The sequence below is a fragment of the Ovis aries genome, chromosome 4, assembly GCF_016772045.2.
Source record: "Ovis aries strain OAR_USU_Benz2616 breed Rambouillet chromosome 4, ARS-UI_Ramb_v3.0, whole genome shotgun sequence".
Lineage (NCBI taxonomy): Eukaryota > Metazoa > Chordata > Mammalia > Artiodactyla > Bovidae > Ovis > Ovis aries.
In genome coordinates this window covers 94,445,945-94,462,469 of record NC_056057.1, presented here as the reverse complement: position 1 = coordinate 94,462,469, position 16,525 = coordinate 94,445,945, and the positions used below count along the sequence as shown (strand labels likewise).

At 47.3% G+C, this 16,525-nt stretch overlaps 1 protein-coding gene and 1 non-coding gene across 7 annotated transcripts in view; both read right to left on the bottom strand.

Moving 5' to 3' along the window:
- The window catches only part of CCDC136 (coiled-coil domain containing 136), a 28,138-nt gene extending 26,426 nt beyond the window's left edge, over nt 1-1,712 (bottom strand). For all 6 annotated transcript variants that reach the window (XM_060415110.1, XM_015095372.4, XM_042248795.2 and 3 more), the window contains exons 1-2: nt 1,566-1,712; nt 667-774 (exon numbers count right to left, since the gene is read on the bottom strand). In XM_060415110.1, coding sequence (XP_060271093.1) covers nt 667-774; nt 1,566-1,623 — 166 coding nt within the window. In that variant the 5' untranslated portion in view covers nt 1,624-1,712. The remainder of the gene's footprint in view (nt 1-666; nt 775-1,565) is intronic.
- Nucleotides 1,713-12,398: 10,686 nt separating this feature from the next.
- Nucleotides 12,399-12,470, bottom strand: TRNAP-AGG (transfer RNA proline (anticodon AGG)). Its single transcript has one exon. It is a non-coding gene; the product is annotated as a tRNA-Pro (tRNA).
- Nucleotides 12,471-16,525: the final 4,055 nt, after the last annotated feature.

The window sequence follows — 16,525 nt, the reverse complement described above, 5'->3', positions numbered from 1 at the left end:
TGGCATCATCTGTCTCCCCGGGGTCAGTGGAGGTGGGGGGGGAAGGGGCAAGATTGACCACACTAGATGTGCACAGGGACCTGGGGACCCTTCACGGGAAGTCCTGGCAACAGGACTGGCACCCTTCTAGCATCCTCCTGGTGTTGGCAACAACTGCCAAGTCGCATGGGTGTTGTGGGAATACACATGTGTTGGGAGGTTGGCCTTTTCAGCAGCCCCCTTCCCAGGCTCCCTCTTTCAGGCAGTAAGATAGCCTAGAGAACCAAAGCCACCAGGCTTCCATTTGAAGTCAGTGGTGGCAGCACCAGAAAGACAGTTCACGTGCTCACTTCCCTGCTTTTCAAAATAAGAGACAGCTTGGGATCTGGGTCGGGAGGCAGAGAGAACAAACCCCCTGCTGAAAGGCTGCTTCAAAGCTCTGTCCAAAGAGGCCTCTTTCTCTGTCTGGCAGCTCCCTCGGGACACACAACCTGGTTAGCTGGTGATTAGAACCCCAAAAGGATGTACCTTGAACTTCCCTCAAAACCTGAGCCCTGAGGAGGGCTAGCGGGTGCTGAGCTGAACTAGGGGGAAGGTGTGTGTCCTGGCTCAGAGTTCTGGAGGGTCAGAGGGAGGAAGGAAAATTGGGTGAGGGAGAAGGAAAGAAAGCTTTACAGGAAAACTCACCCTCCATAGCTTGCATCCCCCGCCGTTCCAAAGACCCCCAGCGTTGGCCCTTCTTCCTCTCACAACCCTCCGACACCTCATAGGAGCCTAAAGTGGTCACTGTGGGTCCTGTGAGCAAGGAGAGAGAGGGATTGTGGGGTGCCAGGGTGGCTGGGGTGAGGCAGGGAGGGGAAGGGACACACCTTCTAGCCCTTCGGAGCCCTGGGGGTTTTTATCCCGGTGGAAGTACTTGGCTCACTCTGCCAGGCACTGCGACTCCTCTCCCCAAGCTGCCCCTTAGGCTGGGCCTCTGGGGACCCCGCCCTGCCCTGCCCATCCTCCTCTGCAACCTCTGTTCCAGGCTCCTCTCCCTCGCACAGGTAGAAAGGGTGTGTGTCTCTTTAGCCCAGAGGGGACAGAGGGGGAAGATGGACAAGGATGGCAGAGGGTGGGAGCAAGTAAAGAGGCTGAAAGGGTGAGGTAGTGCGCCTAAGGGGAAGGTGGGGAGGGGGCCGGCGATGGCTGGCGGGGGTCGTGTGGACCGGACCCCCTCCCCTCCCCTCCATCTCTCCCTAGACTTCGTCCACCCCACCCGCGCCCCGCGCTCAGAAGCTTTAGGGGTGCGAGCGGGTGCAGGATCTATAGAGCCCCTAGGGCTGGAAGCAGTATGAGGCTGGAGAGTCGAGATTGAGAAGGCTCAGGGCAGGGAATGCCAAGGAGGATGCGGCCGGTGTGGGGAAGACCCAGCCGGGAAAGATGGAGACCGGGCCCGGGTGGGGGGCGGGAGGGAGGGAGGAGGAAGACTTCGGCCGTCAAGGTGGGGAGTAGCGGAGGGGGGAGAGGCCGTGGGGGTCTGGGGGGAGGAGAGATGGAGAAGAGGAAGGAGAGGCAGTGGAGAGGTGAAGGAGGGGCGCTCTGACCTGGGCCCGGGCAGCTCCAGCCCGAGGCGCCCGCGCCGGCCCCGGCGCCCGCCTCCATGGCCGCTCTCGCCACCGCCGCTGCCGCTGCCGCCGCCGCCGCCGCCGCCGCCGCCGCCGCCGCCGCGAGGCCGGGTACCGGAGCCGGGTGCGCAGGGGAGGGAGGGCGGGCCGGCCGAGGGGGCGGGGCCTGGCCGGGCCACCTGACACCGCCCCCGCCGCCGCCCGCCCGGAAGCCGGTCGGCCGCCGCAGCTCCCGAGTTCCCCGAGGCCGAGCGAGCGGGAGATGGGAGGAGACCCGCGCGGAGAGTGCGAGCAGCCAGGAGTCGGCTGCGCGAGGAGACCCCCTCTGCTCCGTGTGCCAGGATCCCGTCTAGCTCGGTGATGAGGCAGGAAAACCAAAAGGATGGACGGATCCTCCCGGCTTGTTTCCTGCAAACACGCGGATGCTTTTCCACTCCCCTGGCTCCCTATGGCGCAGGGCGCGCCCCCCAGCTCTGCAGTCGGCGCGGACCCCGGCCACCCGCCCCAGAACTGCGTGAGGGCAGGAGCGGGGAAACTGAGGCCAGGATACGTGAACTCGGGGCCCTGATCCCTCTGTTGTCCGTGCGTGCGCCCCTCACCAAGCCAGAAGCAGGGACCCTCTTAGGAGGGGCGGCTCCGTGGCCCTACACTGTCCTTAGTGTCCGAAGGCCGCCTTTCTCCACCGCTTGCCTTCCCACGAGCCCTACTCCCGGTGGGCTGCGAGAATGACCCCCACTCATCATGCACGCATAGCCTGTTCAGGGTGGGCACTGCTGATTTACAGTTAAAAATGGGAGATGTGAAACTTACGCGGGCTTATTTCACTTAACTTCATCATTCATTCAAGGAACGTCTACCAGGGGCCAGGTCTTGAAGAAACAATTGTTCTCACATCTCTGAAGGTCTTAGCTAGGAAAAATATGGGTACACTTGAGAACTGGGGCGTCCCAGGACATCCAGAAAAGCACTGGGAGATTCCTAAGCCAGGGACACACACCAATCCTTTCTCTCACCCATCCACTCACAAGGTCTTTGGCATATATTGTCTTTGTCACCGCCACAGGCTCCCAGGTTCACGAGCCCTCCATATTCTTCAGGGGAGAACCTTTCTTCACCTGGACATCCCCTACTTACCCTTCAACACTCAGCAGGGAGTCATCCCTAGGCAGCCCTTCCTGATGCCCCCTCCCACCCCATTATACACACCCTCTCCTCCTTTCTCTCTAGGGCATTGCCAGTCACTCAGGGTTGTCAAGGTCAGATTTTCAATTTTCTGTCTGCCCATTTTCTTGAAGACTGGGAGTTAACATGGTCTTCTGTATATCTCTGCTGTTGCTGCGGCTGCTAAGTCACTTCAGTCATGTCCGACTGTGCGACCCCATAGACAGCAGCCCACCAGGCTCCCCCGTCCCTGGGATTCTCAAGGCAAGAACACTGGAGTGGGTTGCCATTTCCTTCTCCAATGCATGAAAGTGAAGAGTGAAAGTGAAGTTGCTCAGTCGTGTCCGACTCTTAGCAACCCCATGGACTACAGCCCACCAGGCTCCTGTGTCCATGGGATTTCCCAGGCAAGAGTACTGGAGTGGGGTGCCATTGCCTTCTCCTAGCATCTGACAAATTCTCTTACACGTAGAATGAATGAGTAAAGGTAAATCTCCTAACTTCACATCTGTATACTCTGCTTATCATTTAGTATATAATCTCACACTCAAGGAGTTCAGTGTTACCTGTTAACAATAATGTTGCCTCTCAGCCTCTGTCTGTCTCTTTCCCTCCCGCCACACCCTGCCTTCTCTCCTCACCTTTCTTCCTCCCTCTCATACTCCCAGCCCAGTATGTGCTCAGGGAGATGGTGAGCACAGATCAAGATGTTTCTTGTGCTCCCTGGGGGATAGGGCTCCACTCCAGGCCTGTGGTTAATGTGATCCAGCTGTGGGGAAAGACTGCTGAGCAAGTCCACCCAGACCCCTTCCAGAAGGACTGCTGCAGACTTTAAGTTTGTCAAAACTTGGGGAGCAGAGTGCTTGTCAGGGATGGTGGAAAGGGGTTGGCATCAGGGAGATGAAGGGCATAGGGTTCCCAGAAATGACGGAGTCTAATGCTGGAAGCAGAGTGACTCTTTGTTCTGCACCAGCCCAGCTCCTTCTGGTTCTGACTGACCAGCAGGGTCAGTTGGCAGACCTTGACTGCTGACCTCTTGGCTAATAGAGGGAGGGACTGGGAAGGCAGTTGTCAACTGTAACATCCAAGGGTCCAGGCTCTCCTCAGGGAACTCTGATCCTGAGTATTAGGACTAATCTCTCCTTGGCTCCTGGGTGCAGGTCATCATTTACCCTTGATTTGAGGAGTATTCAGAGGACACCTGAACCAATCTATTCTAGGGACCCAAATGTGGGTAATCCCTGAGCAGAACAGTACTGGGTTGAATGTGAGAGTGGAGATAGGAGGCAGGAAGTATGGGGGGAAGTGGACTGTGGTCCAGAGATGCATCTCTGAAGGGCTTGGAGTGCTGGGAATGCCAGCCAGGTGATCAGCTTAGGGGGATGATCTGAATTAATCCTCATAATCCCTGGACCCAGGACTCAGCCTCCCTCCTAATCCCATCCCAGCAGATTATCCTCTCTGAGGACTGATGCAGCCATTTATCCCCATTTACCCTTATTTCTAAATACCTAGATCCTTTCATTAAAAAAAAAAAAGAAAATATTTTAAAGATGCATAAAGTACAATACAGAAAGTAACATAATAAATATCCATGCACTCACCACTGAAATCTAACAACTGCTCATTTCTTGACACATTTGATTCAGATAGCCCATCTGTTATATATTTACTTAAATATATGTATTTATAAACAATGGACAATATATTGTCACTCTGGTTATTTAACTTATATGCAGAGTATATCATGTAAAATGCTGAAATGGATGAATCACAAGCTGGAGTCAAGATTGACAGGAGAAATACCAACAACCTCAGGTATGCAGGGGGTATCACTTTAATGGCAGAGAGTCAAGAGGAACTAAAGAGCTTCTTGATGAAGGTGAAAGAGGAGAGTGAAAAAGCTGGCTTAAAACTCGACATTCAAAAAAACAAAGATCATGGCATCTGGTCCTATCACTTCATGGCAAATAGATGGGGGAAATGTGGAAACAGTGTCAGATTTCATTTTCTTGGTCTCCAAAATCACTGCAGATGGTGACTGTAGCCACAAAATTAAAAGACACTTGCTCCTTGGAAGAATATCTATGACAAATCTGCTGCTGCGGCAGTCGTGTCCGACTCTGTGCGATCCCATAGATAGCAGCCCACCAGGCTCCTCCATCACTGGGATTCTCCAGGCAAGAACACTGGAGTGGGTTGCCATTTCCTTCTCCAATGCATGAAAGTGAAAAGTGAAAGTGAAGCCTTTCAGTTGCTTCCGACTCTGCGATCCCATGGATGGCAGCCTACCAGGCTCCTCTGTCCCTGGCACTCTCCAGGCAAGAACACTGGAGTGGGTTGCCATTTCCTTCTCCAGTGCATGAAAGTGAAAAGTGAAAGTGAAGCCTTTCAGTTGTGTCCGACTCTGTGATCCCATGGACGGCAGCCTACCAGGCTCCTCTGTCCCTGGCACTCTCCAGGCAAGAACACTGGAGTGGGTTGCCATTTCCTTCTCCAGTGCATGAAAGTGAAAGGTGAAAGTGAAGCCTTTCAGTTGTGTCCGACTCTGTGCGATCCCATGGATGGCAGCCTACCAGGCTCCTCCAACCATGGGATTTTCCAGGCAAGAGTACTGGAGTGGGTCGCCATTGCCTTCTCCAATCACAAATCTAGACAGTATATCAAAAAGCAGAGATATCACTTTGCCAACAAAGGTCCATCTAGTCAAAGCTATGAATTTTCCAGTAGTCATGTATGGGTGTTAGAGTTGGACAATAAAGAAAGCTGAGCACTGAAGAATTGTTGCTTTTGAACTGTGGTGTTGGAGCAGACTCTTGAGAGTCCCTTGGACAGCAAGGAGATCCAACCAGTCAATCCTAAAGGAGATCAGTCCTGGGTGTTCATTGGAAGGACTCATGCTGAAGCTCCGATACTTTGGGACTTGATGCGAAGAATGGACTCATTGGAAAAGACCCTGATGCTGGGAAAGATTGAGAGCAAGAGGAGAAGCAGGCGACAGAGGATGAGATGGTTGGATTGCATCACTGACTCAATGGAAATGAGTTTGAGCAAACTCCAGGAGATAGTGAAGAACAGGAAAGCCGGCATGCTGTAGTTTATGGGGGTCACAAAGAGTCAGACACGACTTAGTGACTGAACAACAACAAACAATAGACAATACTGGTTTGTGTGCTTTAAAAATATATTTATTTTTTAAAATTTAATTAATTTATTTTACTTTACAATATTGTATTAGTTTTGCCATACATTGACTTGAATCCGCCATGAGTGTACATGTGTTCCCCATCCTGAACCCCCCTCCCACCTTCCTCGCCATCCCATCCCTCTGGGTCATCCCAGTGCACCAGCCCCGAGCACCCTGTCTCATGCATCGAACCTGGACTGGAGATTTGTTTCACATATGATAATTCACATGTTTCAGTGCCATTCTCCCAAATCATCCCACCCTTACCCTATCCCACAGAGTCCAAAAGACTGTTCACTACATCTGTGTCTCATTTGCTGTCTCACATACAGGGTTATCGTTACCATCTTTCTAAATTTCATATAATGCGTTAGTATACTGTATTGGTGTTTTTCTTTCTGGCTTACTTCACTCTGTATAATAAGCTCTAGTTTCATCCACCTCATTAGAACTGATTCAAATGTATTCTTTTTTAAATGCAAACATTCATGTTATTTCATATAGTACCAGTTCATAAATTTTAACTGCTGAATACTGTTTCATGGTTTGAATATACCACAATCTATTTATCCATTCTTCTGCTAATGAGCATTTAAGACGTTTTCAGTGTTCCAGATCGTAAGCAATGCTGTGATAAACAGTGCTGTGTGTGCCTCTTTGGCATATATGTAGGCACTTCTCTAAGGTAGATACCTAGAAGTAGACTTTGTGGATCATAGGATACATGCACCTTAAACTTTACAACGGATTGCCAAATTGTTCTATAAAGCAGCAGGACCAATTTACATTCCACCAGCAGTGGCTTTCAGTGCTTGTTTAGATTGACGAACATATTTATCAGTCTCTTTGCTCATCATTGCTTCTCGCATTTCATGCCTTTCTTCTTATTTCAGTTTCCTTCTTATGAAGTATATCCTTTGGTGGCATTTCAGACATCTCTGAGTGGCAAACATTCTCAGTCTTTGTGTTAAAAGATCTTTTATTTCAAAACACAAATGGCAATTTAGTGGGCATAGATTTTTAGGCTGACAGTTTTCTCTTGGCCTTTTGAAGATATTCTATTTTTTCTATAATATTTTGCAGTGAATAAGAAGTCAACTGCCAATATAATTGTCCTTCTAGGCGAACAGGCTTTTTTTTTTTTCTGGTTGCTTTTAAGGTTTTTATTTTTCTATTCAATATTCTGCAGTTTCACCACAATCTGTTTATAAGCTCAGTTTCAATTTGAGAACTGTGTCTTTCTTCTTTTTGGAAAATTATGGATCATTATCTATTGGAATATTACATTCCCTCATCCTCTCTCTTTCAGAAACTTTATATACATATAAACTTTATATGTATATAACTGAAATCAGATTGATTATATTCTTTGCAGCCAAAGATGGAGAAGCTCTATACAGTAAGCAAAAACAAGACCAGGAGCTGACTGTGGCTCAGATCATGAACTCCTTATTGCCAAATTCAGACTGAAATTGAAGAAAGTAGAGAAAACCACTAGACCATTCAGGTATGACCTAAATCAAATCCCTTATGATTATACAGTGGAAGTGAGAAATAGATTTAAGGGACTAGATCTGATAGATAGAATGCCTGATGAACTATGGATTGAGGTTCGTGACATTGTACAGGAGACAGGGATCAAGACCATCCCCATGGAAAAGAAATGCAAAAAAGCAAAATGGCTGTCTGGGGAGGGCTTACAAATAGCTGTGAAAAGAAGAGAAGCAAAAAGCAAAGAAGAAAAGGAAAAATATAAGCATCTGAATGCAGAGTTCCAAAGAATAGCAAGAAGAGGTAAGAAAGTCTCCTTCACTGATCAATGCAAAGAAATAGAGGAAAACAACAGAATGGGAAAGACTAGAGATCTCTTCAAGAAAATTAGAGATACCAAGGGAACATTTCATGCAAAGATGGGCTCGATAAAGGACAGAAATGGTCTGGACCTAACCGAAGCAGAAGATATTAAGAAGAGGTGGCAAGAATACCCAGAAAAACTGTACAAAAAAGATCTTCACGACCAAGATAATCACGATGGTGTGATCACTCACCTAGAGCCAGACATCCTGGAATGTGAAGTCAAGTGGGCCTTAGAAAGCATCACTACGAACAAAGCTAGTGGAGGTGATGGAATTCCAGTTGAGTTATCTCAAATCCTGAACGATGATGCTGTGAAAGTGCTGCACTCAATATGCCAGCAAATTTGGAAAACTAAGCAGTGGCCACAGGACTGGAAAAGATCAGTTTTCATTCCAACCCCAAAGAAAGGCAATGCCAAAGAATGCTTAAACTACCGCACAATTGCACTTTTTTCACATGCTAAAGTAATGCTCAAAATTCTGAAAGCCAGGCTTCAGCAGTACATGAACCATGAACTTCCAGATGTTCAAGCTGGTTTTAGAAAAGGCAGAGGAACCAGAGATCAAATTGCCAACATCCGCTGGATCATGGAAAAAGCAAGAGAGTTCCAGAAAAACATCTATTTCTTCTTTATTGACCATGCCAAAGCCTTTGACTGTGTGGATCACAATAAACTGGAAAATTCTGAAAGAGATGGGAATACCAAACCACCTGACCTGCCTCTTGAGAAATCTGTATCCAGGTCAGGAAGCAACAGTTAGAACTGGACATGGAACAACAGACTGGTTCCAAATAGGAAAAGGAGTATGTCAAGGCTGTATATTGTCACCATGCTTATTTAACTTTTATGCAGAGTACATCATGAGAAACACTAGACTGGAAGAAGCACAAGCCGGAATCAAGATTGCCGGAAGAAATATCAATAACCTCACATATGCAGATAACGCCACCCTTATGGCAGAAAGTGAAGAGGAACTAAAAAGCTTCTTGATGAAAGTGAAAGAGGAGAGTGAAAAAGTTGGCTTAAAGCTCAACATTCAGAAAACAAAGATCATGGCATCTGGTCCCATCAGTTCATGGGAAATAGATGGGGAAACAGTGGAAACAGTGTCAGACTTTAGTTTTGGGGGCTCCAAAATCACTGCAGATGGTGATTGCAGCCGTGAAATTAAAAGACGCTTACTCCTTGGAAGGAAAGTTATGACCAACCTAGGTAGCATTTTCAAAAGCAGAGACATTACTTTGCCAACAAAGGTCCATCTAGTCAAGGCTATGGTATTTCCAGTGGTCATGTATGGATGTGAGAGTTGGACTGTGAAGAAAGCTGAGCGCCAAAGAATTGATGCTTTTGAACTGTGGTGTTGGAGAAGATTCTTGAGAGTCCCCTGGATTGCAAGGAGATCCAACCAGTCCATTCTGAAGGAGATCAGTCCTGGGTGTTCTTTGGAAGGAATGATGCTAAAGCTGAAACTCCAGTACTTTGGCCACCTCATGCAAAGAGTTGACTCATTAGAAAAGACTCTGATGCTGGGAGAGATTGGGGGCAGGAGGAGAAGGGGACGACAGAGGATGAGATGGCTGGATGGCATCACCGACCCTATGGACGTAAGTTTGAGTGAACTCTGGGAGTTGGTGATGGCCTGGCATGCTGTGATTCATGGGGTCGCAAAGAGTCGGACACGACTGAGCGACTGAACTGAACCGAACTGAAACTTTATATGTATAATATAACAGTACATTGCATTTATCAGTTTAGTTCAGTTGCAGAGTCATGTCCGACTCTGAGACCCCATGGACTGCAGCACACCAGGCTTCCTTGTCCATCACCAACTCCCGGAGCTTGCTCAAATTCACATCCATCACTTCGGTGATGCCATCCAACCATCTCATCCTCCGTCGTCCCCTTCTCCTCCTGCCTTCAATCTTTCCCAGCATCAGAGTCTTTTCCAAAGAGTCGTTTCTTCGCATCAGGTGGCCAAAGTATTGGAATTTCAGCTTCAGCATCAGTCCTTCCAATGAATACTCAGGACTGATTCCCTTTAGGATGGACTGGTTGGATCTCCTGGCAGTCCAAGGGACTCTTAAGAGCTTTCCACAGTTTGTTGTGATCCACACAGTGAAAGACTTTGGCATAGTCAATAAAGCAGAAGTAGATATTTTTCTGGGACTCTTTTGCTTTTTCCATGATTCAGCGGATGTTGGCAATTTGATCTCTGGTTCCTCTGCCTTTTCTAGATCCAGCTTGAACATCTGGAAATTCACAGTTCACGTATTGTTGAAGCCTGGCTTGGAGGATTTGAGCATTACTTTGCTAGTGTGTGATGTGAGTGCAATTGTGTGGTAGTTTGAGGATTCTTTGGCATTGCTTTCTTTGGGATTGGAATGAAAACTGACCTTTCCCAGTCCTCTTTCTTATGAAGTATATCCTTTGGTGGCATTTCAGTGAAAGTCTTTGAAAGTGAAAGTGAAAGTTGCTCAGTCACGTCCTACTCTTTGTGACCCCATGGACTGTATAGTCCATGGAATTCTCCAGGCCAGAATACTGGAGTGGGTATTTCCCTTCTCCAGGAGATCTCCCCAACTAAGGGATCAAACCCAGGTCTCCCACATAGTAGGCAGATTCTTTACCAGTTGAACCACCAAGGAAGCCCAGAAATACTGGAGTGGATAGCCTATCCTTTCTCCAGCGCATCTTCCTGACCCAAGAATCAAACCGGTGTCTCCTGCATTGCAGGCAGATTCTTTACCAACTGAGCTATCAGAGAAGCCCAGAAGTCTTTCATATTTTGTATTTCATTACTTTCCCCTTTCCCCCCTTATTTTCATCAGCCTCATCTTCCGGTTCATCAACTCTCTTTCCAGCTGGGTCAAGTCTACTGTTTAATGCATTGAGTCTTTAGTGGTATAGCTTTCATTTCCTAAAGTTTTGGGTTTTTTTCCCTCAATGAGCTGCTTTTCTTCACAGTGCAATATTTTCATTATTGTTTACTTTCTTGTCTTTCATCTTTAACACTTTTAAGAAAACTTGTACAGTGCTTGTCATATTTTTCTATTATGCACCGTTCTTAGTGTGTTAATTGTTCTGTCTGCTGTGTCTGCCAATTCTTCCTTATGATGGAATTGCTTTCTTGTCTAGCTTTGAATATTTTATTAAGAATTCTTTTTCAGTAGGTGTTTTTGACTTGTCACTTTTTAGTGAGATTTCCATTTATTTAGTGAGATATACCTCGGGTTATGAAACATGCTTGGAGAGCTCTTTCCTGCTTTCTGTGGCTGTGTGGTATTCCCAGGGATTCCTGTGGTATTCCTTTGCGGTATTCCCAGGGAGTCCTGTGGTATTCCTAGGGATTTTCCTAAACCAATTTATATTGAGTTTCTTGGCTTGAGGAGTCAGCATCATGCAGATATACCCAGAGGCAACACAAGCATCTTCTCAGGCTTGGAGTTCAGTTTCTCAGAGCTGACTTCTATTTCTCCCCCTTTTTTCTCTGCTTCCTTGAACTGAGGTGTGCCATTTTTAGTCTTCCTGCATGGATAAGGTAGATCTTCAATGTTCTAAACTTTAACGTAGAGGGTTCAGTCCCAGCTCTTTGTCTCTGCTGGGCTGAGGGGACATAGCCTAGAACTGAAAGCAATATATCTGTTATCTGTGTCTGAAATAAACCATGGGCTCCTGTGATAGCTCTTTTCCTTCTTCCCCTCTCCCTTCTTTGTTTTCTATTCCTTTTTTTTTTCTTTCACTTTTTGGCCACACAGTGCAGTATATGGGATCTTAGTTCTCTGACCAGGGATTAGAAGCAGAATTAGAAGCAGAATCTTAACCACTGGATTGCCAGGGAAGTCCCTTGTATTCCTTTTTAAATTCTTATATCTGGAAATTTCAAAGTCAATTTTGCAACTGTTCATACTTCAATTTTTAAATTCTGCTTTATGCAATATTTCTGTGTGTGTTTTAGGGGACACTAGGTGAAGGGAGAGCTACGTTAGTTCAGTCTGTCACGTTGTCAGAATTTCCTTTTTAGATTCTCTTTACCTTTAGTAGTATTCCTAACAATCCCTGTCTGTAAGGTACGTTATAGTTTGCAAAGGGCTTTCACATACAGTTTCTGATTTAATTCTCCCAACTTTGAGAAATGAATATTATCGTTCCCATTTTACCAAGAGGAAAGCTGAGAATCCAAATTGTAACTTTGATCCTAGCTTTTGGACTTTGAAGCCAGTATATTTCATAGCTTGGATTTTGCATGGCGGGTTTGCCTTTTATTGACCTCCAACTCAGACCTACTCCTCAGTCCTGACCCCCTGCTCTTTCTCTGAGGCTGAGAGGCTTTCTGCCCGACACAAGGCAACATTTGTCTCTATAACCTTCTCAGGTTCAGCACCTGGAGCTATGACAATCTCTTTCTGCTTGGTTTGGCCTCAGTGGGAATAATGGGGTATCTATAGGACATGGCTAGTGGGGAAATTGACTGGCAGCTTGTCCCGAGTCCTTTATTCACTCACCATCGCATCATCTCTGCTTCTAACTGTAGAAAAGGCAGGCAGTGTATACTTGTGTGTGTGGTGGGGAAAAGGGAATGGAAAAAAAGGAAAATCCAGGAAAAACAGGGCTCGTCCGGGATTTGAACCCGGGACCTCTCGCACCCTAAGCGAGAATCATACCCCTAGACCAACGAGCCACTGATGGTTATCTCTTTCCAGATGTGCCTTCTCTGCCACCTCAGCAGCGGCCACAGTCTGTGGTTCCTGGAAGAGTTTTTTCGTCCAGGCTGGCTCCCAGCCCAGGCCGGCTCCACTCCAGCAGGCCTCACCCCTCAGCGCTCTCCGCTCTTCCCCAGCCCACTGTGGGGACTGTTCCATCTTCCCTGTGACCATCCAGCTCTCCCCCAGGCTGCCAAGTGGAGTTCATGGGGTGCTGCTGGGGAAGGGCAGAGAAGGGGCCAGGCTCCTCCAGCCGCCCTTGTGAGAAGCCCAGGGCTGAGGGGAGCCAGTTTGGTGTCTCCTGCACCCGGAATAAACCATCCTTCTTTCTTATCTCATGATTAGAGCAACAGAAAAAATCCTCCGTACTCATCAGTCTCCCAGATGGGGACCGAGAAGCCTGTCCTCAATCACCTTTGATTAGGTGACAGTCGCTAAATGACTCAGTTTCTTCATCTGTCAGTTGGGGAAGGAACCCCTGCCCTGTCTCACAGGGTCATTTGAGGATCAGGTGAGAAAACATAAGTGAAAGCACTCTACAGGGACTTCCCTGGTGGTCCAGGGGTTAAGACTCCCCTTCCAGTGCAGAGGGTCAGGGTTTGATCCCTGGTCAGGGAGCTAGGATCCTGCATGTCTTGTAGCCAAAAAGCCAAAACATAAAACAGAAACAATAATTGTAACAAATTCAATAGACTTAAAAAAGAAAGGAAGTATGCTGCAAACTGTAAAGTGCTGGAAAAGGAAAGGAGTTATGATGGTGTAATCTGAGGGCAGGGAAAAAAATACACACTAGGAGAGCTGCCACTTAATGCTTACGGTAGGCTGAGCGGTGTGATCTGCGCTTTACAGCTCTTTCTTAACTTCATGGCAGCCTTGTGAGATAGCTGTCACCCCACTGTAAGAAAATGAAACTTGGCAAAACTCAGCTTACAAGGATCACATTTATCTGAATCCAAAGCCTGTTTTAAACACAGTACACATGCTACCCAGACTTTCTAGAAAACCAAAAATGGGAATACATTCTGTAAATACACACACTCCCTCCCTCATCCCAGCCTGCCCTGTTCATCCCATTCAGGGAAGCTGCAGGGACAAGCTGGCCCATCAGCTAAGGGTGGCCAGGGTGGGGTTCTTCAAGCTGGGGTTCCCCAAATGAGAGAGAGGGAGGAGGTCACCCCTCTAGAAACTGGGGCCTTGTAGGAGACCCAGGAGGCTCTGCCACAGCACCACACCCATCACATCCCAGGACACTTGCTTGCTTCCAGGGTGGGGGGTGCCCCCTAGGAGGCTGGGGACTTCTGGCGGGACAGAGATCTCTCTTATTGATCTCTGGATCTAGGCTGACATCTGGCACTCGGCAATACTGCTGACAAAACAAACGACTCCCAAGCACTTCTGTGTGCCTGGCCTTTGGTAAGCACTCTATCAGATTAATCTCATTTCACCCTCACAGCACAGTTGCTGCTGCAGATATCTCTCAGCAAATGACTGTGGAATTAATTAGTGCAAGAATGAAGAAAGAAAGTCAGGGGTATACACACACACACACAAAAAAACCCACCAGGGGCAACAGATACTCGGATCGAGGTAAAAACCATAAGCCTGAAGAAACCCTCTCCACCATCCACATAAAAATAGGCTTCCTAATAAACCAACCCCTTCTCTTGGATAGGAGGAAGAATGGTTCTCTCTTTAGAGAACTGATTGGCCAACATTCCTTTGTACTCAGGGGATCAAGTTTTATTATCTCCATCCAGGAGTGTCTGGACCAGATGACTGACTCAGCTAACTAGTCATGGCCAGAGAGAAAAGCAACAGCTCATCTATTCTCAAACCAAAGGGACTTTTTTGGGTAATTGTTCCCCAGCTTCAAACTGGCTTATAAATAAAAGCCACTCAACACGTCATTCCATTACCTCAGTATGCATTCCCTAATTGTTTCTCTCGCTGGGTGTGCCAGGGAGTGAGGTGGCTCCTAGTAAGGGCTCCAGGGGGACTTGGAGAGAATGTTTCAGGGCTGAGACTGGGGTTGGGTCCCAGCCCAGGCTTGTCTCTGGGGGAGTTGATGGAATTTGAGGCCGGATCCTTCTCAGTGTGGGCGGTCTTGAGCAGTGTCCTGCCTAGTCAATACCAGTAAACCCTTCTTTGCCCAGAGCCATAAGACACTCTTTTCCCACCCCACACTTCCCTGGGCCACCCCTGATGGCTCAGATGGTAAAGAATCTGCCTACAATGCAGGAGATCTGTGTTCAGTCCCTGGGTTGGAAAGATCCCCTGGAGAAGGGAATAGCTACCCACTCTGGTATTCTTGAATAGCTATCCACTCCAGTATTCTTGAGGCTTCCCTGGTGGCTCTCAGATGGTATAGAATCTGCCTACAATGTGGGGGATCTGGGTTCAATACCTGGGTCAGGAAGGTATTCTCATCCCCTGGAGAAGGGAATGGCAACCCACTCTAGAATTCTTGCCTAGGAAATCCCATGGATAGAGGAGCCTGGCAGGCTACAGTCTGTGGTGTCACACAGAGTCAGACACATCTGAGCATGAAATGTGTTATAGCAGTTTTAGCTTCTTTGCCAAGAGCCATAAGACATCCTTTCCCCACCCGCACACTTCCAAATGCCTCCAAGATGGTGGGGTCAGGGAGAGGATTGCTTTCCTGGTGGCAATCCGTTGGCATCTACCATGCGTTGATTTCCAAAGTGACTGCGGCCTGGCTCTAGGCAGTAGGAGTTCAGGCCCTCAGTGACTCATTTGTCTCTGCATTTTAAGGCCAGCAGATGAAATTCTCTAGGGAGAGTCATGATTCTGCCTCCGGGTGGGGATAGGGGATGGGGGGTGGTTTCTGTCCTTTCCTCCCAGATATGAGGATGGCATTTGTTCAAGTAAACCTTGGATGAAATCTCATTTTCAAAAGAGCGTGTGTGAACCTTTCCCTTATCTCACCACTTCTCTGGAGAGTGACTGGTCAGTATTTAATAGACAACATTGTCACAACACATGATTTCAAGCTTGTTGTCACCTCCTATGCAGGAAAAACACAGCAAAAAACGAACACTGGTTGCTTCTGGAGAGGGAAATTGGGAGACTGGGTGGGAAAGAAATGTATTGTTCACTGTATATTCTTTTGTACTTTCTGAATTTTGAGCCCCGGGCATATACAATCCACTCAAAACAGGAATTAAATGATAAAAAACTAAGCAGAGAGAAGCAATGATTCAAGCCTCCAGAGAGTTGAAATGTCCTGTGGATCAGAGCAGCCTGGCAGAGCTGGTATTTGGCCCCCCAGGGAATGGTTCTGGTTTATGTCCTGTTCTGAATCATGCCTTGTGTGGAGCCTATATTGAAGGTACTAGTCAACAGTAGACCCGGGCCAGTGAAACTGGTGGTTGTGCTACTCAGGAATGTTGTTAAGGACCTTGTTTATTAAATCACACTGATGTCTCCTCTGTGAACCCCCCTCTTTGCCTCTCATAATCCGAAGAATGGTTAGTTTGTGTTTGCTTTCTAGACATTGAATTTTGTAAATGGGGCCCCTGGGGAAGCACGAATGTATGGTCCATCAATAGTGAGCTCCCAGAGTAGTTGTATTTCATTCTCGCCCCTGAACTTGCTTCTGTTGTTTCTCTCTCTCTCTCTTTTTTTTTGCTTTCACATTTGATTAATAATTTTTCATTTATCCTATATAGTTCCGTAAGCCTTCCTTAAACTATCTCTGGAAAAGGTGGGAGTATATATGAATACACTGCTGCTGCTGCTGCTAGGACAATAGGGGGATAAAAACCCTGAAACAAATCAGAAAATCTCCTCTTTCACTAGGACTTCCTTTTTTTTTTTTCTGGATAATTTAAAGTACTAGAAAAACATAATTTCTCTTGATTGTTTTCTGTTTGGTTCTGGGCATTTATAAGTTCAACTTGAAATCACTGGTTCTCAGTTGGAGGGGAGAGGAGCAGGGGGGCAATTTTGCCTCTTGGGGGGCCATTTGTGTCTGGAGACATGACCGGGTTATTACCACGGGGGTGGCAGTGGT